The 27,494-nt window shown below is 39.3% G+C and overlaps 1 protein-coding gene across 3 annotated transcripts in view; it reads left to right on the forward strand.

Moving 5' to 3' along the window:
* AFAP1 (actin filament associated protein 1) overlaps positions 1 to 27,494 on the forward strand; it is a 120,440-nt gene that overhangs the window by 70,847 nt on the left and 22,099 nt on the right. For all 3 annotated transcript variants that reach the window (XM_061468411.1, XM_061468429.1, XM_061468420.1), the window contains exons 5-9: positions 8,178 to 8,389; positions 11,370 to 11,549; positions 21,025 to 21,117; positions 22,633 to 22,717; positions 26,091 to 26,240. In XM_061468411.1, coding sequence (XP_061324395.1) covers positions 8,178 to 8,389; positions 11,370 to 11,549; positions 21,025 to 21,117; positions 22,633 to 22,717; positions 26,091 to 26,240 — 720 coding nt within the window. The remainder of the gene's footprint in view (positions 1 to 8,177; positions 8,390 to 11,369; positions 11,550 to 21,024; positions 21,118 to 22,632; positions 22,718 to 26,090; positions 26,241 to 27,494) is intronic.

Genomic DNA, 27,494 nt, shown 5'->3' on the forward strand with positions numbered 1-27,494 from the left:
TGGGATGGTTCTGGTTATTGTCCCTGGCCATGCATTGGTTTGGTTTGCAGCACTGTGTTGGTGTGGACAAACCAGGCTGCCAACCTGGAACTCAAGTTAGGTGCACATAAACATGTTTCAGCTGCTCTTGGAGACAAAGGGTCCAAATCCATAGCTTTGAACCATGAATGTGGTTGGGGCATTGGATCAAGAGTCCAGAGTTAAGCATCATCCAGAGTAAACGCCTCTGAGCTGGAAATATTGTAAATGGAGAGGTCTCAGAAACTGGTGCTGATCTGCAGATCTACTCATATGCCTTTATTGCACTGAATTCTTTGCTAAAGTATTACTATTTAGCAATAGTAATTGCTAAATAATAAGAAAAAAGGAATAATCACAAACATGTCATTTGCAGCATTTCTGATAGCAAATTGTGGTAAGGGATAAATCAGTCATACTGATTCCCACAAGCCATGTTTGATGCATATGGCAGTATTTTTATAGCTACTTATTTAGTGTAAAAGGCAGAGGGCTGCCTCCTAACTGACCACCAGAACGTCCTTCTGCAACACACACTCTATTTCATGTCCAATACTTATCCAAAGTGGAGCTATACTGAGAGCATGTTAATGGAACGCTGAAATGACTGCTGTGAGCATTTACACAGGGTCAGTCAATGGGACATTATGTACCAAAACATTGCAAAGATTTTTCTTTTTGCTGTTTTTCTCTTGGCTGGGGTAATTTATTACTCATGTATGCCCGATTTATCATTAATCATTATTTTCTGTGGCCCAGAGATTAAAGGCATATCTTCCCCTGTTTTATGGCAACTTTTATTATTTGAACAAGTGAATAAAATATCTGTTCTTAAAACATGCATAGGAGTCACCTTAGAACATTAATTATCCATTTATACACTGCACAAACTGAGCAATGTATAAATAGCAGCTCTTAATTTACCTAAGAAATTCAAGGTAAGAAGGAGTTTCATATACTATATGAAGGAACATTAGCAGAGCAGCAGAATCACTCCTCTCTTCATTTCCTCCCTTGAATGCTGCAGGGTGGTCCTCCTACACCCTATAATCCAGTGAACTTCTGATTTGTGTTTTGTCATGAAACAAGAGACATGCTCAGGCATAAAAATATTAATAGTACAAATATTAATAGCACCGCTAAAGGATTGCCTAAGGAGAAGAAAAAAGACAAAATGTGAAACTGATTTATTGTACTTAGCCATCCAAATCCATAAAAATATTAAAGATACCAGCCTTAACATTTCATTAATAATTCCATAATTTAAGCATATATATACAGACATTAAAAGTTCCGTTATTGTAGCCCACTAAACATTTCACTAGCTGTGATTTTGCTCTAGTTTATTATGTCCTGACCTCCATATCATCTCTTTTAATTTGTGTTAAAAGTATTCCACTTTTCATCAATAATAGAATTGCTTTTAAATTCAATATGCCATTAGTAATATATCCCCAGTCAAGCAAAACTTCCACTGAATCCACTTGTGTGGTGATTAAAATAAGCCATTAAAGTAGTGTACTAACCAAAGATGTAACCTTAGCTGTTCAGTGTGTTTGAGATGAAGAACATTACAAAGAAGTGCACAAATAAACTGCTAAACAACTGTTGGGATGGATGTCATTATCTTACATAAATATTCTTATGGAATACTTTTGTAATGTCGTTAATAGCAAGGAGGCTTACATGCCATGTGTCCTACCTGTAAAGGTGGACAGGAATTGCAGAATAGAGGTTGTGAAAATGAAGTATCTGTAAGTCTACTTCACCTAGTCCCTGTAATCTGTCTGTAAACAGTTGCATGTAGATGAAAACAAGACTGTATGTGCCTTGTCTGATAATTCTTTATTAAAAGCTACTGATCTGTACAACATGCCTAAATTGTTACAGACTTTGGAATATGCTATTGCAAATAATGAGAAAGTCCACTTTAACATTTTCATCCCTTACCTGTGAAAAATCTGGGGGAAGATAAGGGTCAAAAGGCAATTCCAAAAAAAGCTAGAAAAATCAGAAAACGCAGATCCAAAAAAACCAAAAAGTAGATTAGCAGCATTGGAACCTGTTGTATCGGTGCATCTTAAGTCTTTGAGGCTTCAGTAGGCTTAATAAAACCACTTTAGTTTGGAGAGACATTTTTTACTTTTTCTACACATGCTGGTTTGTGTCTCAGAGCCTGAAAGCCTTGTTTTGGATGTGATACAGCAGTTTGGAGAAACAAAGAATAGAAGCGGGATGTGGCAAAGGGCAGCATAGTTTCAGCCAGGATGATATGAGTACTCCAAGGTGGTCATCCTTCCTGGTGTGAGTCACACAGCAAACTCTTCTGGCCAAGAGTCCCACAAACCCAAGAAGAGAAACATAAGGAGTAGTTAATGGGCAGGATACGGCAGCATTTCCCCAGAGATACCATTAGACTGTGTGAGGATGGGAGCCTCTGAAGTTCCAATTGGCTCTCATCCTCCTATAAACAGAGATTTGGATGAACCTGCAACTGCTGTGCCAGCAGAGTCCCTCTGCTGATCATACAACATATGGCTAACATGAAATCTGCACTTGGACTGCTTGTGAGCCATACAGGAAGTACCTGTAAGATATTTAACATGCAGAATTTCAATCTCTACTTCTAAGTCTCAATCAGCACTTTCTACAATTAACTTTTTTAGAACCTGGTAAAACTTGTGGTAAGAACAAAAATAATAAATGTAATACTGTGAGGAAAAAGCAATGATTTAACCCAGTAACTTTGCTGAAAAGAATGCGAGATTGTTGTATGGTATGAAGAAAACAACTTTTCTATACGTGGCCATGAGATGACTAAGAATTTTACCCAAGGTGAAACCTTATTTTCTGCAATATGAAGACTTTAAATCATATCATAAAGAGGAACGAAAAACAGTGTGTTAAAACAGATTTAAGTTTTTGAATCCTGTTGATTGATGCGCTTAAAAATGGAGATGGGGAAGGTGTATTAGATAGACCACCCTCTGATAGAAAAGTCTTGCACTCTCATGCAACTATCCCTTCTTCAGAATGTACTCAGAGTTTAGAAAAACAACCCTGCTCCACTCTCGGGAAGACTGTAGTTGAGGAGTTTTCCTCCTATACAGTCATGTTTCAAGTTGATCTGATGAAAATTAACCCCCAAACACTCTCACTTTGAAAAGGTGATTTCTCAATTTTGGAGGAAAAATCTCATTAGTAATTAAACAGAAAAAAAGCTGCCAGAATAGTATTTCCATAGTCAATATGTCCATATGTCAATATGTGCTAGTGACATCTTATGCTACTTACCTCAAAAAAAAAAAAAAAAAGGTAGGTTTCTGAATAATATTACTGCCAAAACTAGAACAAAATCACAAATGAGGTAAGAGAGTACTGCAGAAATGGACCAATATCAAAGTGAACACTGGGACAGTGGCATAGCTGCAACAAAAATCACTGCTGAATTTGAATAAGGGATGAGGAGGTTATGGGCACCTAAGCATCTGAAAAGGGAAAGGCAGTTGTTGAAGTTCCCAGAGAGACAACAACTTCAGGTTGTGGCAGCTTGCCCCTTAGCCCATGCCTCTGGGAGAAGACCTTAAAGATGGTGATTTAATGACTAGACCTTCCATCTTCATTCAACAACCACATAAATCATTCTGCCTCTGTTTCAAAAAGGCTGGCATGCTACTGTGTGTTTGAGACTGGTAACTGATCTCTCAAGCATTTCCTGATTTTCTGTGTGAAAGTTTGTGGATAGCCACTCCAAAAACAGATCTGGTGGGAGAATGTTTTGTTTTTGTTCTGGTTTTGATGGGAGTTTTTTTAGGCTTTTTTCCTGCTTCATGGAGAGGAAGGAGGAACAGATGGATGAAGCAGCAAGTTCTACCAGATCTAACACATTCTTTTAAACAAATATGCAAAAATAAATACTCTGGAATAAATATTTCTATATCTGTCAGTTTAACATCTACCCTAGATTTTTCCATCTTTCTCTTAATTTTTGTAAAGGAAGTGAAAAATCGTAGTGTTTTCCCATGGATAATCATCTGAGGCTTTTATCACCTGCCCATATGGAGCTGCCCCAAACCAAATGCTCTGTAGCAAAATTGACCATTAATTGGCAATTACTTAAAATAAATAAATAATCATGAAACATATTATTCCAGAACTTCAGATTTTACTTTCATTTCACTTTGGAATGGAGTTACACTGTTTTGTGCACTTCTGTGGAAACACAAATCAGATCAGAATATCTAGCCTTGATTCCGAGATGTGAGGTCTGGATATGCACAAAGGCAGGAACTCATGTAGAATGAGCTTTCCAGCAATCCACTCTCTTGTCCTCTTCCAAGTTGTCCCAGGTCCCCTCCCTACATCCCAACTGTGTCCTAAATACCTAGGTAAAGCAAATGAGAGATTTTTCTTTCACCTTCTGGCCTAAAAATATATCAAAGTCTACTTGAAATGTTTAGATGAAATTTCAGTTGTTAAAATATTCTAATCAATTTTCCTCCACAGGAGCATATGCAGTGGATACAGGCATCTGAAGGGCTTATATATATAATATATATATATATATATAAAAAACATATATATATGCACCTGTCCTGGGTTTAGCAGTAGTAGTGTCCTGGGTTTAGCAGCCTTTGAGCAAATTAAACGCGAGTTAGTTCATGCAGTAGCCCTTGGACCAGTCCAGACCAGGCCAGATGTCAAAAATGTACTGTACACTGCAGCTGGGGAGAACGGTCCTACCTGGAGCCTCTGGCAGAAAGCTCCAGGGGATACTTGAGGTTGACCCCTCAGCTTTTGGAGTTGGGGATACAAAGGATCTGAGGCCAGCTATACCCCAACTGAGAAAGAGATACTGGCAGCGTATGAAGGGGTTCGAGCTGCTTCGGAAGTGATTGGCACTGAAGCACAGCTCCTCCTGGCACCCCAGCTGCCCGTGCTGGGCTGGATGTTCAAAGGCAGGGTCTCCTCTACACATCATGCAGCTGATGCTACATAGAGTAAATGGGCTGCACTAATTACACAACGAGCTTGAACAAGAAATCCCAGTTGTCCAGGCATTCTAGAAGTCATCGTGGACTGGCCAGAGGGCAAAGATTTCAGAATGTCACCAGAGGAGGAGGTGGTGCGTGCTGAAGAGGCCCCACCATATAATAAACTGTCAGAAAGTGAAAAGCAGTATGCCTTGTTTACTGATGGCTCTTGCCGTATTGTGGGAAAGCATCGGAGATGGAAGGCAGCTGTATGGAGTCCTGGACGACAAGTTGCAGAAACTGCTGACGGAGAGGGTGAATCGAGTCAGTTTGCCGAGGTGAAAGCCATCCAGCTGGCCCTGGACATTGCTGAACGAGAAAAGTGGCCATTACTTTATCTCTATACTGACTCATGGATGGTGGCAAATGCCCTGTGGGGGTGGTTGCAGCAGTGGAAGCAGAGCAACTGGCAATGCAGAGGTAAACCCATCTGGGCTGCTGCACTGTGGCAAGATATTGCTGCCCAGGTGCAGAACCTGGTGGTGAAGGTACGCCATGTAGATGCCCATGTACCCAAGAGTCGGGCCACTGAGGAACACCAGAACAACCAACAAGTGGATAAAGCGGCTAAGATTGAAGTGGCGCAGATGGACTTAGATTGGCAACATAAAGGTGAATTATTTTTGGCCCGGTGGGCCCATGACACTTCAGGCCATCAGGGCAGAGATGCAACATATAGATGGGCCCGTGACCGAGGGGTGGACTTAACAATGGACACTATTGCCCAGGTTATTCATGAGTGTGAAACGTGCTGCAATTAAACAAGCCAAACGGTTAAAGCCTCTCTGGTATGGAGGACGATGGCTGAAGTATAAATATGGGGAGGCCTGGCAGATTGACTATATCACACTGCCACCAACCCGCCAAGGCAAGCGCCATGTGCTTACCATGGTGGAAGCAACCACCGGGTGGCTGGAAACATACGCTGTGCCCCATGCCACTGCCCGGAACACCATCCTGGGCCTTGAGAAACAGATTTTGTGGCAACACAGTACCCCAGAGAGAATTGAGTCAAACAACGGGACTCATTTCCGGAATAACCTTATAGATATTTGGGCCAAAGAGCATGGCATTGAGTGGGTATATCACATCCCCTACCATGCACCAGCCTCTGGGAAAATCGAACAGAATAATGGGCTGTTAAAAGCTACACTGAGAGCAATGGGTGGTGGGACTTTCAAACACTGGGATACACATTTACTAAAAGCCACCTGGTTGGTCAACACAAGAGGATCTGCCAACAGGGCTGGCCCAGCCCAGTCAGAACTTTTACATATTGTAGAGGGGGACAAAGTTCCCGTAGTGCATATGAAGAATTTGCTGGGGAAGACAGTCTGGGTTATTCCTGCTTCAGGTAAAGGGAAACCCATCTGTGGGATTGCTTTTGCTCAGGGACCTGGATATACTTGGTGGGTAATGCGGGAAGATGGGGAAGTCCGATGTATACCTCAAGTGGATTTGATTTTAGGGGAAAACAGCCAGTGAACTCAATTGTATGCTGTTGTCTGCTGTGTAATACTTTTATAGCCCATCAACTAGACATCTTCAAGTCACCAGCGACTGGCCCTGACTTCCCCACAACCATCGTCCCAACAGAGAATGAACTTTGATAGAACTGGATGAGTTCCACAGTAAAGGAACGACCAGCATCAGCAGGCAAAGATCCAAAACTGCACACAGCCTTTCCTTCGCAGAAAGACTGTTATAAGAGATGGAACCTGACATCATGGACCAAATGGACTCGGCGGCATTATAGGGATTGGTCCATGCACCAAGAAACAATCTCTTTCTGTCTGTGTGTGTATGTGGATGTATATATAAGAGCAATGGTATATTGAAAATGTAAGATCTGAGCATGATGTGAATGGTATGGAATAAGGGGTGGATACTGTCCTGGGTTTAGCAGTAGCAGTCAATTTTTTCTCCTTAGTAGCTGGTGCAGTGCTGTGTTTTGACTTTCAGCCTGGGAATAGAGCTGATAACTCCGATGTTTTTAGTTGTTGCTAAGTCATGTTTACTCTGACCAAGGACTTTGTGAGGCTCATGCTCTGCCAGGGAGGCGGGGAGGCTGGGAGGAAGCAGAGACAGGACACCTGACCCAAGCTGGCCAAAGAGGTATTCCATACCACAGCACGTCATACCCAGGGAGGTAACTGGGAGTTACCCGGAAGGGCACAGGGCTCTCTTTTGGGTTGGACTCATTTTGGCAGGTGGTATCATATTCTCTTCCCTTGTTATTTCCTTTATCATTGTTATTATTGGTGGTAGCAGTAGTGATTTGTGTTATACCTTAGTTACTGGACTGTTCTTATCTCAACCCGTGGGAGTTACATTCTTTTGATTCTGCTCCCCGTCCCTCTGGGAGGGGGGTGCAGGGTGGGGGGGGAGTGAGTGAACGAGCTGTGTGGCTGGGTTTAAACCACAACAACACCCAAATAAACAAATAAGTATGGATGGAGGAAGAGAGGGTTCATTGGTAATGGTAACAGCTTTGTAATTGAGAGGACTGCTAGAGCTGACTGCACTGTTGAAAATAAAAGTCCAGGGCATAGGTTGTTTAATTAGAAAGGAATCTTTCCATTCCATCATCAAACTTGGAGCAGGATTAAACTCTTCAGGCTAAGAACATAGCAAATGTTTTTTGCAGAATGCTTCAGAATTATGTGAAATGTTATGGTAGGTAGATAGTTCCCCATAATGGACTTTTGTGACCTTTGTCATATTCAGTGTTTGTTTCTTGATAAGCTGTACTAATATTGATATTTCTGTGCCTACACTTTGCATTATGCAATAGGGCAAGATGTAGAGGTTTCTGTAGGTGAAGGTGAAGGTAGCTGCCAAATAATATTTGGAAGATAATAAAACACTCCCTAAAATTCTAGCTATTCTTTCAATTAAAATGCCCAAGGTGTCAATATGGGTCTTTTATGAAGTTTCATGGTGGAACTTCACCTCTTTCTCAATTAACTTAATGTATCAATACCACTTAGCATTGAAATAGTAATTTGTTCTTGGTTGACTTTCAAAAGCCTTAACTTAAAATGAAGCCTGTTGAGATTTTGAGTTATTTCAGTACACTTCATGGCTAAATGTTTTAACTTGACACTTTTTACACTTTTCTTAAAGATTATGACTCAGATGCTATGAGCAGCTCTTATGAATCTTATGATGAAGAGGAGGAGGACGGAAAGGGGAAGAAAATGAGACATCAGTGGCCTTCTGAGGAAGCTTCTATGGATCTGGTGAAGGATGCCAAAATCTGTGCCTTCCTCCTTAGAAAGAAACGATTTGGCCAATGGACCAAACTACTGTGTGTTATCAAAGAAAACAAACTACTGGTAATTATTATTTTTATGTAGCTGTATTTTCTTTATGCCTTTTAGATGATGTATGTATTTTTACAGGACTCTGGTTTGGAATATATTCTGCAAAGAGCGGCCAAGTCTACAGTAACCTTACCAAAGAGTTTGGTCATGATTTACTGAAGAAGCACTGAAATTAGAAGTGCAGCATTATGCCACTTACAACTTTGATTTTTAGTGCACTTAAACCCAGGCAGTTCCCTGATACTGGAAAGAAAGTCTGGCCTATTCTAACATATTTCATTTGGAAAAAGAAAATGCTGAAACTGTAAATCCAATCTTTCGTTCCCTGAGGACAAAAAATCTCATAGGGAGCTTTGTGTATGAACTGTTAGATCAGACTGCTGGAGAGAAAAGTCCCTTGTTAGACTGAGAATTCACTTGGCAGCATATGCCGTGGTAATGTATACACTTTAAACTAAACCTTTGCCATCTGTTCTGCAGTAATTACAGATGCAGTATTCACATGATGCACAGCTGCAGTATAGAAAGAAAAGAAACAAGTGAATGTATTTGTTCCTTAAGCAAATCTGTTATGTTTCTTTCTGATTGGAGGCACCAGTAAAAAATTCCATAAGTTAGTAAATTATCTGCTCATAGACCTTTTTTTATTTTCTAAAAAGAGAGCCTAATTGTGTGAAAGAGATATTTCTGTGTCACTATAAGTGAACTAGTGCTTACAGTAATAAATAGGTTGGGTTCTCAGGCAGTTCCTGCCTTCCTATCTGGTGTTCCCAACAGTTGTAACCAATTATGTAAGCAGTAATTACCACAATCTAGTTAATGTTAAAAGCTGGTGATAGAGCATTTTCTGTAGAACCTCATTATTCTACACTAGCACAATGCAGCTTAGGTGTGTTCAGTTTCCAAGTTCATTTGTGCTTATGACAGTGTAGGAAGCAGCAGTATATGAAATAGAGGTAAGAGGTTTCTGAAAATATAATTGGAATGAATTTGCTAGATTTCAATGGTTAGTGAGGATTACATTTTTGTATGCTCCTCTATTTAAATGTCAAAAAGAATCTGATTCAATTTTTATTATATTGTTATAATGCCATTATCCTTAGTTCACGTTTTTGTCACCATACATCAGGATCGGATTTCAAGAGCATCTGATAACAGCTTGAAGAAAAGAAAGAAAGATGGAAAGAAAAAGACTTTTCCCTGAAGTCATACAATGTTTCTTCTACAATTATGTTTGTTTCTGTATAGAAATATGGGTTTTTTTCTCTTTTCATTTCCTTTAGCCACATGTGTGGTCTGAAAAGTTTTTTTTTTACTTACAGGGATTGTCTTTCAGTAATTCTGTAATGGGGATTAAGAAAATAAAAATCACAATAGGAGTCTAACGACCAGGTTACACAAGTTTGGTTTATTGTTTGAACGAGGCCTTAGACATTTAACACATGAGATATGCAAGTAAAACAAATATATGTTCTTAGGGATTAGTAATTGCTTGTGTTATAAATGCAGCTGTCATCATAACCCCTAAATATTTTAATTAGAATTAGACATTAGAAGTAACTTTTTGAGGGAATCATTTTTCACTTAAAGACCTTTAATATTGAAATACTTCGGGCTTAGTAATGTATAATTATAAATAAGATGTTTAAATTAATATAAAAAATGATATGCTGTTTATTTCTTTTTAAAGACACTAATGTTGCATGTTTTCAAGATTTCATAGCTTGAAAACTTAGTGTCTTTTTTTAATGTTACATGCTTAAAATCTGTGACCATGCTGGAGAAACTTTGATTTAAGGGCTTTGGAGAAGAAAGGTAGATTATGAGTGATTTGCAGAGGCTGGTTTAGAGTGGCTGTATTTGCTCAGCCGAAGTTGTAGTGTTTATAACACACATTTAACAGCTACTGTCTTCCTGACTGTTGCGTCATGATGTGAATACTGGTGAAGACCTGCAAAAGTTCATGTGTGTTTCTCTGTTCACATTTATACTTGACTATTCTATGTATGCATATACTAATTAGTCTTCTTTGTTAGCAGATACTTTCTATATTATCAGATACCTTTATGGCCTTCATGCATCTTTGAATGAGTGAAAGGCCAATTTACATAAGTGCATAAAATAAGTGGACATTCATTGCACAGTTAAATGTTGTCTGTAATCTGCCACTATGACAGCTTTAAGAGCCACAGCTGTACTGATGTGTTGGAAGGTAGGAATAGGGACTGAGTCTATAGGTTAAGTGTTGTAACCCTTCATCTTTAGATCACTAGTTCAGATACAGAGCAGGTCATCAGAGATCTAGCATGAAATGGCATTGGCAGCATTTACTAAAGGGGAAAAAAAGTCATATAGGTTATATAGTTTTAGCCAGGAGCTTACAAAGTAAACTAACATGGAGATTTATGCAGTGTTGTGCAGTGACTATTAAACTGTATTGGCTGAAAAACTGGGACTTTGCCCCCTTTCTACACTGTGACAATTTTTTTTGACTTTTTCTAAGAAAAAGAAGAACTGAGTAAAGCATGTGTCTGTGTCTTTGCAACTGCAGCTGCAGGGACTGATGCAGTTTGCCTAGATAAGTAGGGCTGTTGCTGGAGGGCAAGGTAAACATCTGAGCTTTAAAGTCCTTAACTGCACAAGTTCATTCTGCTGCTATGTGTGAACAGATACCCTAAATCAGTCTTTTCCAGCCTGATCAAGGTCAAGCTTGAGTCATAAGGTTAAGGCAGAGAAGCTTAATGATCTCCATGTGTTGTACCTGTCCTAAAATAAAAGATGTCTATTAATGTCAGTCTGGAAGTAATTTTGCTTTACAGAGGGGATGAGAAGGAGAAATGCAAAGTTGGCATTGGCTGAACTCTGTGGTATGTGGTAAAGGGGTGCATGAAATATATTAAAAAATAGCATTTCTATATAATAAAGTCTTTTCCCCAAGGTTCAGAAAGGTGATATCTAACTTTTGAACTTTCATTCCTTACCATTTTTTTAGTGTTACAAAAGTTCCAAAGACCAGCAGCCCCAGATGGAGCTACTCCTGAATGACTGCAGTATCACATACATTCCCAAAGACAGTAAAAAGAAGAAGCATGAACTGAAAATCTCGCACCAAGGAGCAGATGCCCTGGTTCTGGCAGTGCAGAGCAAAGAGCAGGCAGAACAGTGGCTAAAGGTAAGGGTGGGGTTTCTGACCAAGAGCTTTTCCACTCACCAAATGCTTCCATTCCCTGTTCAATTGCTGTTAAAAACTGAGATAACTTTCAGTCAAATCCAGACCATTTAAATCCCATTTAATTTGGGACTGCAGGATCAGGCCTCAAAGCAACTCCTTGGGCAATCAGCAGCTCAGGATTACACAGGTGCTGCTGCTGCCTATGGTTTTCACTGCTAATTACACAATAATCTGGAACTGAGAGGAGAGGCAATTCTTTTCCATCTTCATCCTCAGCTCATATTTGAGAAAGCTATTAGTAGTGAGCTGAAGATTGAAATTCCCTAAGTTTGTAGAGGAGACTGGAACCCAGGTTGCTTTTTGGAGTGGTGTATTCTGTAGCTGTCATAATCTACCCTGGAAAATAGGGATAACAACATCATCGTCATCTTTTTTTAAAAGCAGGATCTCTGAGGAGATACCTGTTTGAATTCTTCTGGGTGGAGAAAAGTCCTTCAACCTCCTGAAGTCACCTCAAGTTTGCTAATCCTGGTTTAAACCATCTGTTATGGTTTGTTCTGGGAATGCACACTTCTGAGAAATGGGATTTTGTAATCTTTCACTCCTTTCTGTTCATTGTCTGCAAATGTGGAAAATCCCAACACATGGACTACAGTTTTAGATCCTAACCAGAATACTAGTATTTATGTTGGACTTTGCCAGTCTGAAATGTGGAGGTCAGTGAAGTAATGTGGGAAACCATCGCTGCAGTTTCAGTAGCTTATTTTTAAAACTTTGAAATCCAGCCTTTTAAATGCATGTCTGAATGCATAAGACTCATCAGGCATTCTGCATGCTGTGCTCTGATCTAACCTTATATGGTACTTATTTTTCTAATAATAAATTGTATTTTTCCAAATACAGTCGAATTAAAGACGTAGGAATTTCCTGATGGCAAATAGTTTTTCTGCAGAAGAAGGAGACATAAAATGCCAATCAAGAGTTATGAGTTCTGCTGTGGGCTAATTTACTAAATGGAAAATTAATCTGTAATTTCCTATTTTGCAATACTGAATATACCTTTTGGGGGTTTGCAGTTTGTGTGTGTTTGGTTTTGACTGCAAATTTAGCTTAGAAAATGCACTATCTATTGTCTTTTTTAATAGAAACTAACCACAGGTGTGTATTTGTGAGGCTTCTTCTGACATCAGTATCTTGTTTTACGGTTTAAAATCTAGCACAATCCAAGTGTCCTGCTAACTCACCTAGAGTTTCAAAATACTGATTGGAATGAAAGGAGTCATAAATCATATCCTTTTCCAAGGGAATTCCGCTGTCATTAGATCATAGTAACTGCATCATTATTTCCTGTGTTGTTCTAAACTTGGGTTTAGTAATGCTGAGTTCATTGGCAGTTATCAGACTTTCTTTCATAAAAATGGTTGTCTTTTTAATTGTACATAAAGCATTCCCGGACAGTATGTTATCTGCAAAGCATTTGGAGACAGCCTGACAGCACTTTATTTAGCTCCTTCCTGCTGCAAGGCTCTCTGTTAATAAAAACTCTTTCAAGTACATGGCAGTGCTACTGTATGCTCACTTCCAAGCCCTCAGCACTGCTGCAGCACGCTGTTCTGTGCAGTACAACTTGCCTATCCAACAGCTAACCAAAAATGGTTAGGTGTTGCAACAGCTCCAGTGTTTCAAGGAGTACACCTTTCTGCAGGAAAAAAGCAATGGGTTTTGTATAATTCAAAATGAAGCAAAATTTAAGGGGTGTTTTATTATTAATATGAAAATAGCTATTTTTTGCTCATTTGAGCCTTATATAAAATGAGCTTCTGAAAATCATGTACGGCTTTGTGTAGGAAGTTCCTATAGTACTGAGAAACAGATCACTGCTTTGTCTTGGGAGAAGTGATGTGAGCTTTCCCTGGCTGTCACTCAAGAGGACCAGGGTTTCCCCAGCATTCTGTCACCTACATGAGATTTCCACAGTTAACAGAACAGGCAGATTCAGAGACTGACAATGAGAAAAGTCTCTGCAACCACATTTGTAAATGTGAGGCTGCCTATTCCTTTTTGTCAAAGATTCTATGCCAACACGTGCCATTGGAGCCAGGTTATCGCTTAGGATCAATGGGTTCTCATTAATTCACTTGTAAGCGTCAAGTTAAAGTTTTCCTTTTCAGCCTGAAAAGCTCAAAATGGCTTCGGAGGCCAGATTTTCCCAGAAAGCTAAACCAGATGATTCTTTTTTTCAGGTCAGAGGTAATCAGTATAAAATACATTTATATAAGCAAGGAATTTTTAAATATCAGTTGGAACACACGGTGAAATGAAGGCAGAATATTTTAGACCTTTTTTATAAAGATGACACCAAAAAACCCCAGCTGATAACTCGGTGTAAATTGAAGTCTAGACTGGAAACCACAAAGGGAGTTTCAGTTTTACCAGCTAACAAATGCTTGATGAAAAAAAAAGATAGCTGATGTCACCAAAGAGCCTGTCAAGATTTCAGAGCAAGGAGAATAAGTAGTATAAATTCAGGCTAGAGCTGAGATCATACATTAGAGCTGTAATATGGTGGGCAACATGAAGTGGTGGAATTTTCCAGACTTGAGTCCTAAAATGTTCCCACAAAAATGTACATAAAAAAATGTGTGCAGTTACACACTCTGACCCAAAAATGATCTTTTTCCATGCGCACTTGAGTATATGTGCATCTGTGTGTGCTTTTGTGTATTTGTGCTCAAGTAAGGTCTTAAATCTGCCCATTTGTCCCAGGACAGCCCACAGACTGGTGAAACTGCACCTACTTGTCAGCATCCCTGGGAAATGCTACATTAAAAATAAAAGGACTACTAAGAACATGACATTATAAAAAGATGCTTGTTTAGTGGCTTCATTCATACAGATGAATGTGTTCTGTGTGCAGGACCTTCAGACTTGGCCACATAAATCTGCTCTTAAGAATACATGGATGCCAAAGGAATTAAGTTATGAAGTAGCTTCTTGTAGAAAACCAGTAGAAGGACAGGGTCATGGTGTCTGGTCACAAGGCCTGCTCTTCCTCTTTGCATTGCCTTCGGCAAAAATGTATTTCTGATGTATCACTCATGAGAGGTAATCTGTCATTTTGGAGTAATTAGGCACCCTCTGGTAATTCTTCATTTTGCAGTGTGCAGCCATTTTGCAGCAATCTCTTCAGTGGAGGGTCTGTAACTGAGCAGTGACTCAGGCATACATTTCTTCATAGAATCATAGAATAGTTAGGGTTGGAAAGGACCTTAAATCATCTATCATTTTGACAGTGTTCAGTTCTGAACTTGTAAGAAGAGAGATTTTATGCCCTGAAGAGAGAAGAAAATCAAGGTTGTGACTGTATCGAAGTATGCAAAGGCCCTGCAACACTCCTCATAGAGCTGTTAATCCTCTTGTCCCACCCGGTTTCCATCTCTAATAATTGCATGCTGTCTCTCGTAAAAGTCTTTGAAAACCACTTTTTGTTTTCACTGCCCTGAGCTTAGTGAGGGGAATCAAGTAACTTCTGGGCTGCAGTCTTGATGTGCACTGAGTTTTTCTGAAGTATAAACTACTGACAGAGCTCTTCTTTTACCAGTTTAAAGCGGCACAAAACTGAGCTTGTAACTGTAAACATTGTGTGGCTGCTTTTACTTTCTATGGGAATTTCCAGCTAGAGATCTCAAAACACTTCAAACATTATTTTCTTGGCTTAAGTAATGTTCCCCAAAGAGGTTATTATCTCTATTTTATAGCTGAGTAGAGTCAAGTGCTGAATGATTATGCCTTAATAACTGACTGGAAAAACTGTGCTTGGGGATGCATACTTGTAAAAGTGATTTCCATTTAGCATTTGTTAGTTTGTAAGTATATATACTGTATCCCAAGACAGGCGGGCTGGGTTCTGGGTTCTTTCTCTCACATCACCAGCAGTGAAGGCTTTGCAACTAAATTAAACCTCGCAGGACTTACACTCCTATTGTCTTAAAGAGATGGTTTTAGATAACTGGGTTCAAATAATGACAGGGTCATTATGTTTGTATCGGACCTATTTAGGGCCAAATCTGATAGACTAAGCTGTGAGTGGGAGCTTTGACCAACCTGCAGGACTGCTGTCAGTGTGCTTTGGCAAAACCAGAGGACCCCAACTTGGCTGTGAATCCTGTGTCTATGTGTGACCAGCAGATGCATATGTAAATTAAAATAAATAAATGAGCAACAAAGAAAACCAATTAACAGAACCCCAAACATCCCATTTGCTTGTTTTCTCAGTGATAAGTTTTCTTTAGGTTCCTGGCTAAAATCACAGATATAAGCTATAGCAGATCTTGGAGCAAAACCCAGGAGTGCTGAGACTGCTTTCACCACTAGATAGTGTTCCTCCTCTCTTATACTTGCAGCTTTGGATTGAAAATTACTTAAATTGTAGTTAACTCAGATTTACAGCCTGACGTGTGGTCTTGCATCTCCACACTGGGCTGGGGATGCAGCTCCCCTTGCACAGGGCACCTCTGGCCTTGCAGCCACCCAGCACCTACTTCCCTGGGCTCTGTCTGGTCCATCATCCATACATACCAATATTCATGGTAATTACACTGGAATAGTACAGGGGTTGTCTTGGTTGAATGTGTCAGAAAAATATTTTTAAGTTGTTATACAGGCACGAAAGATAGGCTTGCTGGCTGCTAGTCTGCTAGAATCTCATCCCCACTTTGCTCAAACAGCAATAAGACAAAAAGATGAATCATTTCAGGCTAGGGATGATTAAGAATGATGTTTTCCAGTACAGAAGGTCAGGGGGGTTTCTTTCTGAGACTTAAAGCACAGGCTATGATGTGGATAATTTCTGCTTTTCCTCTAATTTATATAGGGATAATCATTGGAGCATTTCTTCTGTACAAAATCCTAAGAGAGTTTTGGTGCTCCCTTAGGGAGGAGGAGATTGATACTAACAAATGTAATCTGTAGGAGTCCAAAAGAGAGAAAATGAGAATTTAGTCATGCCAAAATGACGAGGAGTCCCAGAAAGTCAGTACTCCTCCAGCACTGAAAAAGAAGTGTTTCAGGAATGAGAAATAAAGGATTACACCTGGGGCCAAACTCTTCTCCCTATGCTATGTTGTGCATAAGCAGATTTCAGCTTTACCATATTGCTGTTTTCAGAGTTAAGCTATAGAGACAGGGGATATAGCCTCTCCCATTTCCAGCAATTCCTGTATTTCCAAAACATGTGGGCAGACAAGCTGGGGGTGGGGGATTGACTGTGGATTTCTCGCCTGGTTACATACAGAAGTGAACCAAATGTGCAGTCAGGCCATCAGCTTTCTCCCTAATCATCTTTGAACTTAATCATATTAAAAGTATGAGCTTTTCCTGTGAGTTTCATGAAAATACAAGATGAGATGCTGTAATCACATCAGCCTGCAGCCTGAACTCATCCCATGCTATCCACCAGGAGAGATGTCTGCAAGCTCCTCAAATGCAGGATGACTTCCAGCGTTATTCCTTATCAGGTCCCAAAGAGATCAACCACAAGGACCCATCTACAAATTCAGTACTTTTACTCAGAATTTGCTGGGTTTGTGTGTGGCAGGATCTGGCTGGCAAGCAGCCTTTCTGGTTTTACTGTCTAGCCTTGTGCTTTTCATCTGCAGCTTGGCTCTTTGAAGGTAGCTGAGAAACCTAATTGATTCTTCTGACTTTGCATATAGAAAGAATAAGTGAAGGGCCTCCTGTCCTGGTGTATCACTTAAAATAAGATACAAGAATTATAGGAATTTGTAGGTGAGTGCAAGTCTGAAGGTTTTACAGTAAATGTTAGTGCTTGTGTGGTAAGATAGTTTTTAAAGAGAGAAATATTCCAGACACACCACATGGCAGAAATTCCACTGACTTCACCCGTCACTGTCAATGGCTCAGGGCAGGGAATCTTTCCAGCTCTCTACCTACAAATATTTTCCCTCTGTTCCTCATGTTACTGCACTCAGTGTGATACACTGGTGTATACCTGATCCAGCTGGTGATTTGAGATGTTTCTATAAAGGTCTGGAGCACATGTGTTATGAGGAGCAGGTAAGAGAACTGGGGTTGTTCAGCCTGGAGTAAAGGAGGCTTGGGGGGGACCTTATTGCTGACTACAACTACCTGGAAGGAGATTGTAGTGACATGGGGATTGGTCAAGTAACAAGTGATAGGACAAATGGAAATGGTCTCAGGTTGCACAAGGGGAGGTTTAGACTGGATGTTAGGGAAAATCTTCATCAGAAGGGCTGTCAAGCACTGGAACAGGCTGCCCAGGGAAGTGATGCAGTCACCATCCTTGGAGGTATTTAAAAGACGTGTAGATGTGGCACTTGGGGACACAGTTTAGTGGTGGACTTGGCAGCACTAGGTTAATGGTTGGACTCAATGATTTTAAAGGTCTTTTCCAACCTAAATGATTCTATGATTCTATAAATAAGAAATAATAATATAGTTCAGGCTGCACAAGTTTTTTCCAGGTCTGCATTTGAAAGTGGCAGTTCTGAAATCTGCTAATTGTAAGACTGTAATGGTAATTGTGGTATTTAAAATTCTTGCAATGGAATAGCAGAAGATTTTTTGAAATGTTTTTAGTTTTGAGGCTATCCAAAGAAATGACAGGTCTTCAGTTTTCTGATTGCATTTGCTCATGTATTTTAAATATTTGAGTACATAGTCTGTTTATGATCTCAGTTTGACTTTCCTGGCAGATCACTCTCTCTGTGTGTATATGTAATGTACAAAGGCATTTGTGGTGAAAAAAAAAGGGAATGATTTCCCATTTCTAAAGTGTGAGAAAACTAAAACTATTATTGGAGTATGCACCATTACAAAGTATTCTCAGTGCAGCCTTCCAGATTATACCATTTTATTAAAAATAACACATTTCGGTATTCCTTTCGTTTGGTTTCTAGTCTTGGAGCCATTGAGATACACTTACTCATATTTTCACACATTTCATTTCATTGCAATGGATAAAAGCTTGCTGACCTCCTTTCCCCACTCTCACTCACAACTATTTTTTAATGAAAATAGTGATCTTTTGTTTTCCTATGACTCCAGGAGATGGAACATAGAAAAAACTGACAAGAACTCTGAGTCTTGTGATTGAAATTATGCAGGTTGGCAACACTGGTGGAATGTTTTATCCTTAAAATTTTGAGTTAAAGCTATAAGCATGTGAAAACCAGATTTATAATGGCAGCTGTCTGCAAACTTAATTATAGAGAGTGCATCCACGCAATCATTATATAGTAAAGGCATTTCATCCTGGTGAGCTGTAGAAGTATGAGATTTATGCTGTGCGTCGAACATAATTATGTTGCGCATAGGAGGTGATGAGCAAATCTCTGCCAGTGAACCCTTGAACCCAAATGAAGTGTTGGATCCTTGAATATGCATTTACTGTAGATCTTGCCACAAACTTTCATTTAATAGTGTGTCAATTTTTTAATCAAAATTTAATTACAACCCAATTAAACACTTTAGCTTCTCCTTAAATATGTGAGGTATGATAAGAACCGGATTTACTTGAGTGCATGACTTTGCACATACTATTCAGTTAGTGCTGCCAAATCATTTCCCTCTGTTCTGTCTGTAACTCCCATTACTATCTGCCTTTGCCAAAATTAACTAACTGTGTGGTGTGAGCAGATGCTGAAAACATGAGCCATTGAATCAGGGTCATGCAGGAGACAGAAATAAATGTTCCCAGAAACTGTACGGTCACTTTTCTCTAGGAAGAAAACAGCAGTGTATTTACATCATAGTGAGGACCAGCAATTGAAAATAAAACAGCACACATGCAAATAATTTTTGTGATTTTAATGAAATTAGGGCTACATTTAACTCTGAGGTACAAATGCTCTGCAACAGATATATGTAAATTTTCTGTTACAAAGGATGACAGGTGCCATGAAATACTGTGCTTTTGTTTCTGGGACAAGATATAGGGAAGTTCAGACAGTTAAGAAGGAATGCTGAAGTGTTTTAAGATACTAGTTCATAAATAAATGTATAGGTTCATCTCTCAGCTCTGCTCAGATTTTTTTACGTGACATTGAGTGAGCGATTTAATCTTTCTTTTGTTCCTGAGTTCTCCATCTGTAAAATGTGGCTACTGATCTTTCTTTCTTTATGACAGATAATGCCTTTAATTTATCATGTGCTCATGAGTTGTAGCAATAAGGGTTTTGTAAGCCCATAAACATTTGATTTGTTTAGCTTCACCCTTAAAAGGAACTTCTGTACTGTGTAAAGACTGTTTGGTGCCATCTTTAGCTCTTTAGTAGTTTCCACATCAGGATAATACAGTTTGAAACTAAAAAGACATTGTTTGTTGTTTTGCTTTTCCTCTCCTTGAAAGAATTCTGGATTTTGACAGTTAGCTGGATTGCTGCTTTCCCTGGAACTAGGAGTTCTCAGGCCAGATCCTCCTCTCTGCCAGCTGAGCTTGCTGTAAACAGTGTAAAAGAAGGAGCTGGATATGTAAACAAACATGTACATGTAAAGGGGAGAGTTTTCATGTCTAGCGGTAACGCTTCCTGTAGAGTAGGATGCTTTTCTTTCTTATCTCGCTTGGTTCTGCTGTCCTTGCATGAATGCATGGGTGTAATCAGTGGTTTAGAGCTCAGCACCGCCTCGGCATTAATCTGGATGGAGAATCAGGACCTGTTCTCGTCAGCACAAGTAGTTCTAGACTCATAGCGTGCTGGTGGTAGCCTCATAAGAGATAAAAACCTTATGTCCATGGGAAATCATCAAATGTCTTTACTCATCATGTGTTTTTACATTTAGATAGTTTAAGGGGTTTAAGTTCTTCAAATTCTGTTAAAAATCTCAGTGAATTCCAGGTTATGGATTTTTCTTTAATTTTTTAGAAGCAGACAATGCCATTCCCATTTCCTACAAACACATTCACAATTTGACCTATATCTTTATGTCAATGTGCAAGTATAATACAAAAATGCTGTGAGATACCATTGCACACTATTAAGCTGATCAGCACTTTGTTAGTTCTTCAGTAGCAAAGAAAGAGCAGCTGGATAGTGTATTATGCAAAACTCTTATCCTTTGACTTAAGTGACCTTGGATTTAATACCACTTTTTCATCATCGCAATGAAATTAGTTTGTTGTGTCAGCTGAGTTCATATTGCAAACTAGCACATGGAAATCAGCAGCGCTGTTGGTTTGTTACTCAGGAGAGCCTTGAAGCTCAGCTTGTCTAGAAACTGAAACCTTCCACCTCTAGACATTGTGTCTCCTCCAGGTGATACATGGAATAACTAAGGGAGGCAGCATGGAGAAGTTGGTTTGGTGGCAGCCCGCCTGACACCTGCCAGCCTAATAAATGTCTGTGTGATTCTCCTTCCTATCTCTCTTCACATTCATATATAAATTCTCTGACTTGTACCTTATGAACAATTAACAAGTTTTGCCTTGTCTCCTAAGGTTATAAAAGATGTGTGCAGCAACTGTACGGGAGCTGTAGACTCTGATGGACCATTGTCTAGTTCTCCAGTACACAAGACAGAGCTGGAGAAGGTAAAGTTATAAAACTTCTTTAATGCAAAACCTCCTTATGGTTACTTATTAAAGAGGCACCGCTAGACACTGCATGTAGTTACTGGCTGATTTGTGCTGCTGATTTAGACTGTTAGTCCCTGTGTTGTATTTGTTTGGATATGTGCACACATCTTACAGAGTTAATACTTCTGCTACATCTATTCATTTGGTCATGAGCAACCAGCAGACTGGCTCATATTCATTAGCAGCTTCACTTTACCCAGTCAGAAGGGTGAAGACTTAAGTGGGTCTGGTACCTGTGCTGTGGTGCAGAGATGCTCTCCATCAAGTGCAAAGAGCAAGAAGGGATGTGACTGTCAAGGAAGAAGAGCTGAAGATTATAGAAAAGTTTTAAGGGAAAGTCTTTTATTTGGGGGAATTTAGTACTTGAAGAGCTCCCTGGGCATGCTGAGGTCATTGTTTTGGCAGAACCTTTCAAGCATTTGTGCCTCAATACAGAAACTTGGCGATGTGATTGTCTCTGCTGCCTTGACTCAGCAGGATACGATAGCAAGAATTAGCAGGGAGAGCAGCTCTACAGTGAATGATCAGTACATTACCAGCACCAGTTTAAGCCCCTGCTATGCTAAGGCATCCATGTGAGCAGACCCTGTGCTTAAAACTCCCACTAGACAAAGGTTTTGTCACCAAATTCCTGATGGCAGGTTCTACCCCTATGGTGGAAGGATGCCACTGTCAGTAGTGTTATGTTGCTTTGCCCTGGAAAAATAAGAGCAAAGCACACTCCATGACTGCTCAATCCTCCTGATTTCACATGGAAAAACATGCTGGCACACACCTGCCCAGTATTAAAAAGGTAACTGAAAATGTCATAAAATGGTGGTTTTCTAAAACATAATGGCATAAAAAGGTGCAGCAAAATTTCTCATTTGTTTATTTTTGTGATAATCTGTACATCTTCTTCACGGCTTCACCACTCATGAGTAATGTGGTTACCAAAACTGTGCTGGTGTAAGCTCTGTACTGCTTCATCCCATATCTCATACACAACCATTACAGAATAATCACTGCTAAAATTTTATTTCAAAAGCCTCTTTTTAGCACATACTGAATATTGAAGCACCTTGTAGGAGTGCACTATTTTCTGGTAAGTTGTATATATGAAGCTTTATTTAAAGATATAATTTTAAAATTATTCCTATCTGATCCGTGTAATTTTTTATTGCTTCTGAGATTAATAAACAATGACATATAGAATCTAGAAATTCATTATAGATATGTAATAAGAGGTACTGAATTAGGATTAGTTCACTATTTTGGCTACAGTTTCAAATACAGACCTATTTTATTGTTTGTGTGCTTTTCTAAGACCACTAAAACTGATTTTTTTATTATCTGCTATTTGTCTTCCAGTTGGGGGGGGGCTTGCAATGTGTTTTATTTTATAGTAAGCATCCTTTTAAGTTGACTCATGACACTTGATTTGGTGAAGGTGCCCACACTATATGGCAACTAATTTCTTTGCTCCTACAGAAGCTGTCGTTTGAGAGGCCAAGCTCGGATGGGGAGGGTGCTGTGGAAAATGGCACCACTACTGTCTGCAATGGGAAGGAACAAGGTATGTCTCGGATCCAGAGATGCTTGGTGTAAATAATATGTGCATATAGGGAGTGATTGGAAGTGAAATACCTGGTGTTGTCTTTTCAAAATAGGCAGTCAAGCTTTTGAATATTTTCATTAGAATTTAATTTAACTTGAAAGCTGAATCATGTTAAAAGTGATTCGTTAAAATTTTGCAGTAACAGAAGGCACTTGATGTTATTGTGCAGGTGAAATCAATACAATAGTAAGGGAACAGAAAACAGAATTTTGGCTTGGCCTTTTGTATGTTCAAAAGTAGTTTTTCAGAGCTTGAGCGACCACTAGAGGCAACTAGCAGTTGCCTTTGTAATCGTAACTATAGCGGCAACATAAACGGTGGGTGTATAGCTTCTGAGTGAAAAGCTATCACTGAGTACTAGAGGGAAAGAATCATTCGTATATGAGTATGTATACACATAGATACACAGTTTAAATATATGTGTGTATACACAAATGCATATATATAAACTATTCTATAAGATTGTATTAAAATACTCAAATATATATAATCATGTAATATCAGTGGATTTGTGAGTATATATGTATAAAATTTTACAAATGCTATTTTGCAGCCATGCATGTTTTGTAGTCCTTATAATCTAACAAAGGCAGATCCTAAACTGTGGGGAATTTTGTCTTGAGTTCTACCTAAAGCACTCAACCCTTATGCTGTCTTCCCCATCCCCTTCCCTCCTCCTTAAAGTGGAAGAAAACCTGTGGCTTTGTTAACTTGCCATATAGGAATGGTATCATTTAGATAAGACATTCTTCTGCAGCTGTCAAGATGAAGGGTAATGTGAGCTGCAGTTAGCACAATGTCAATACTGGCCTTGGTGCCAGTGCTGTCTCACCTATTGACTGATTTCCTCTTATCTTCTCCCTGGGTCGTTTTCCAACACTTCCTGGCTATGCAGATCTCTGACATACCCAACAGTATGGAACAATGTCAGGCTTTGTGGTTTCTAGAAGTTGGGGTACATGGTCAGATTCCACCCTATAAAGTCTACTAAGCTTTGAAAAAGCTAGATACTGTTTTAGTCTCTGAAACGTGCTGAGAAACATCTGTGATCCAAAAGCTGTGTTGTCCAGGATGTCCAAAAGTGCCTAGTGGCTCAGGTGCCTTGCAGGAGGCATGCTGATGGATCATGTGCGGTTGGAAAACCAGCCCAGCTTCGATGTCTCAGGGAGGGTAATAAAAAATATAATTTCTTTCTGAAAATTGTGACCTTTAACATGTTGAAATAAAAATACTATGCATTAATGAGTGCAGAAAGACTGAAATAACCCTGGTATCATCTTAAAGGGCTCTGGATGAAGTCACACCATTTTTTAAGCAATAGATAGGGAACACTTAATGGAGTATGTGGGAAAGGAGACTCTGGAGAGCTATTGTCTCCAGCCATCACCCACTCGCCAACCTCTACACTGCTCTTAACCAGCTGCTTGTTTTGGGATGGGGAAGGAAATGAAAAGAAAAAGCTATTATGGAAAAAAAGCAGTGATAGGCAGCTGCCAGTATATTCTTCAGACTCGAAAAGATTAAGTCATGAGGGCCTTATTTCTGCTACCTCTCAGTTCTGCAGGAGAATAAAACAGCAGTGTGAGGAGAGGATAGGACAGAAAGGACAAAACTGAAATGTCCACAAAACTGAAATGGGCTTATTCCACTTGTGTGTGTTCATGCTCATGATTCGTTTGGACTTCTGTCTCAGAGAGATGAATTTTTCTCAGTCTCTGGCTTTTTTTCATCTCCTCCCCACTCAACAGTCACAGTCAGTCATTGGCTGCTGCTGGTGGGGTGGAAACCTGTCTGCAGGCTGGTGCTGCATCCAGGTCATCACTGAGGCAGGAGGAGACATGAGCAGACAGGATGGGTGGCCTTCCTCCCTTAAACACAGGAGGTTGTTGCATGTTTAGGGACCATAATGTAAGTTGTTAGCACCCTTTTTAGTAATAGAGAATTAGACCTTTCTTGTACATACGCGTTGCTGTATTGGAGTTTCTTGGCAAACAGCTGTCTGCGCCTGAAAAGCTGCCTTTCCCCCTCAGCACTGCATGCAGCAGGTGACAGATGTGTACAGTCTCAGCTACAAATAGCATTTCTAAATAATGTGCCATGATTCCTAATGATTAAACTAAATATGATAAATTATCCCATTGTGAGTCCCAAACTGCTTCTCTATTTCCCATGCATTCTTCTTCCTAGTTCATCAACTCATACAGTCATTTCTCATATAAACATTGCGTCCTTTTTTTTCCTCAGTTTACACAAGTCCGTAAGCACTAAATGTTCTGTGTTGCAATGGGAATTGATATGTCAGGGATAAAGTTACAGCAGCTCAATCAGTAACTATGCTAAATGTATTTTTCATCAAAATCATGTATCGGGGCAAGTTAATGGATAGTTTTACCACTCTATCAGTTAGCAGAGAGACTTCTGTTCCATTGAGGGAATTCAAATTAAGCCACTAAATGCAATTTCTGAAGGTTTATTTCATTTGTTCCATTTTGCAAATAAAAAGTTGTTTCTTCTGTTTTGGTTTGTTTTTTAATTGTTTAATCTGACAAAGTTGGGGTTTTCTTTTAAATTTGTTTGTTAGGATTTTAGTCAGGTAGATACTTCTAAAAATGATACCCATAGTCCTCAGTGCACAGAGCTGTAATGCTAGTAGTATCATACTGAGTTAATGGAAGCATAGGCTGGACGTTAGTGAAGTGTCAGAGCTTTTTCTTGCCAAGACTTCATGATCACAGGGAATGCCAACTTTTAAATATAATGCTTATACTGATCCAACTAATTCAATTGTTAGTAGTTGATTTATAAGTCTTATCTTTCTAAAAGGTCCATTGTTATCATTGCGATAAGGTAGCTTAACTTAATTGTATATCAGTAGTATTTTGCTAGGCAAGCATACTCTGTCTTTGTTGTGTATATAATTGTTGAAGTATTTTGAGGTTAATGTTTAGGAACAATGAAAGATTGACTGGATTTTTATTTGTGTGTATATGAGCTAAATTTATATGCAGGTACCTCAGTCATACTGATAAATTAGGTGGTGACTAGTGTGGGAAGAGACTTGCAGCTTGATTAGACTAAATTAAATTGATTTGTGCTTGATTTTTGCTTTTCTTATCCTTCTGAATGCCATGATTTTCATAGCACAAGGGTTATTTATAGGCATCTGTGTTAGAGAGGGCATATAATGTTTATTTCACTGCACTCTGCAGCTTTTGTACAAATGTTCATCTTGCACAGGATTGTTTGAATGAGCTACTATTTTTATGCAGGTTCTCACTATTTGATGGTTGATTTAAACACACTAAAATACACACTTTTGCTTTCTTAATAGTGAAGAGGAAAAAGAGTTCAAAAACAGAAGCCAAGGGCACTGTAACTAAAGTAACAGGGAAAAAAATAACGAAGATCATTGGTTTAGGAAAGAAAAAGCCTTCAACAGATGAGCAGACCTCATCAGCTGAAGAAGATGTTCCAACATGTGGTAAGTGATTTTTCTCCTTGAGTCTTAAATGTACATTGTGACTAAAATTTTATAAAGTTCTAGCCTAGAAATTCCTTTAAAACTGCTTTTACTGCTGTAGTTCTTCCCCCAGCATCAGAAGGATGCAGTCATTGTGTGAGAATAGAATAATCAAGAGCTTATCATCTGAAAAGAGACTAAAAGTACTTGACTTTTAAAATAAAATAGTAGCACAAGCTCAGAAGGAGTATCATTGCTCTTTGCAAAGGTTAGGGGGAAGAGAAATGTGGACAAAAAGCAGAAAGAAATTAGTTGTTTTCAAACAAATGGATATAAAATGAATACGGGCTGGACCATAAATTTACGCTAGGAATTAGAAGAATTAGTTCTTGTAAAGGGGTCAAGTCTTTCATATAATGGGTCATGGTGAGGTTCTGTGGGATAGCAATCAAGACAGCAGCCAACTGGCCTCAGCCAAACTGATTTGATTTTGTTTAATTGTGGGCAAGACTTAAATGAAGTCACAAATTTCTAGGAAGCTATTATAACTCCTAATCATGATCACTTCATATAACAGCTGTAGTGCTTGGCAGCACCAAGGAAGTATATAAAAAGGCATGCAGAAATGCTTATGTTTTGTATCTCGGCTGTTAATGTTTGCTCAGAATTTAGGACTTTGTGCACTGCACTTAGTTTATGTCCTCACAGCTCTGGTGTTTTCAAACAATGCAATGTGTTTACATTCTCCTGTTTGCCTTTTGGTACTCCAGTATTAGGTAACACTTCCATATGTGAATAAGGGTGAACCCACCCTTCTCCCAATCTCTTCCAAAAAGAGGCTTCATAGAAATCAAGCTGTGAAGCAATTGCACCAGATTCTGAATTTGGATTTGCCTTTTCCCCTTTAACTGACAACGAAAACTTTGGAAAACCCAGAAATCTGTGATTAGGCAGCAGCTGGCAGAACTAATGGGCACATGAGGTGTGACAGATGCTTGCCCAGTGTGAAGAAAGCAGATCCATGACCACCAGTGAGAACTTCGTAGATTACAGGTGGCTTTCAAGCCACATTTTGGGAATTATTCACATAAGCAATCTTTGATTAAATAAGTGTGTGTATATATGTCTATACATCAGCTAAGTACAGATGTGATTTATCAACCAAAAGAACAGCTGGGAAAAGCTGTGTCCAGCCAGATGAGTTGTCCGAAGCATCTGGCTTTCATTAAAACTCAGACTTCCGGGCCTTCATACTCCATTGATTATTCTGTATTA

This window comes from Pezoporus flaviventris, unplaced genomic scaffold (genome assembly GCF_033815535.1).
Source record: "Pezoporus flaviventris isolate CSIRO_AGI_PZ_B2104156 unplaced genomic scaffold, CSIRO_AGI_Pfla_v1 ptg000002l, whole genome shotgun sequence".
Classification (NCBI taxonomy): domain Eukaryota; kingdom Metazoa; phylum Chordata; class Aves; order Psittaciformes; family Psittacidae; genus Pezoporus; species Pezoporus flaviventris.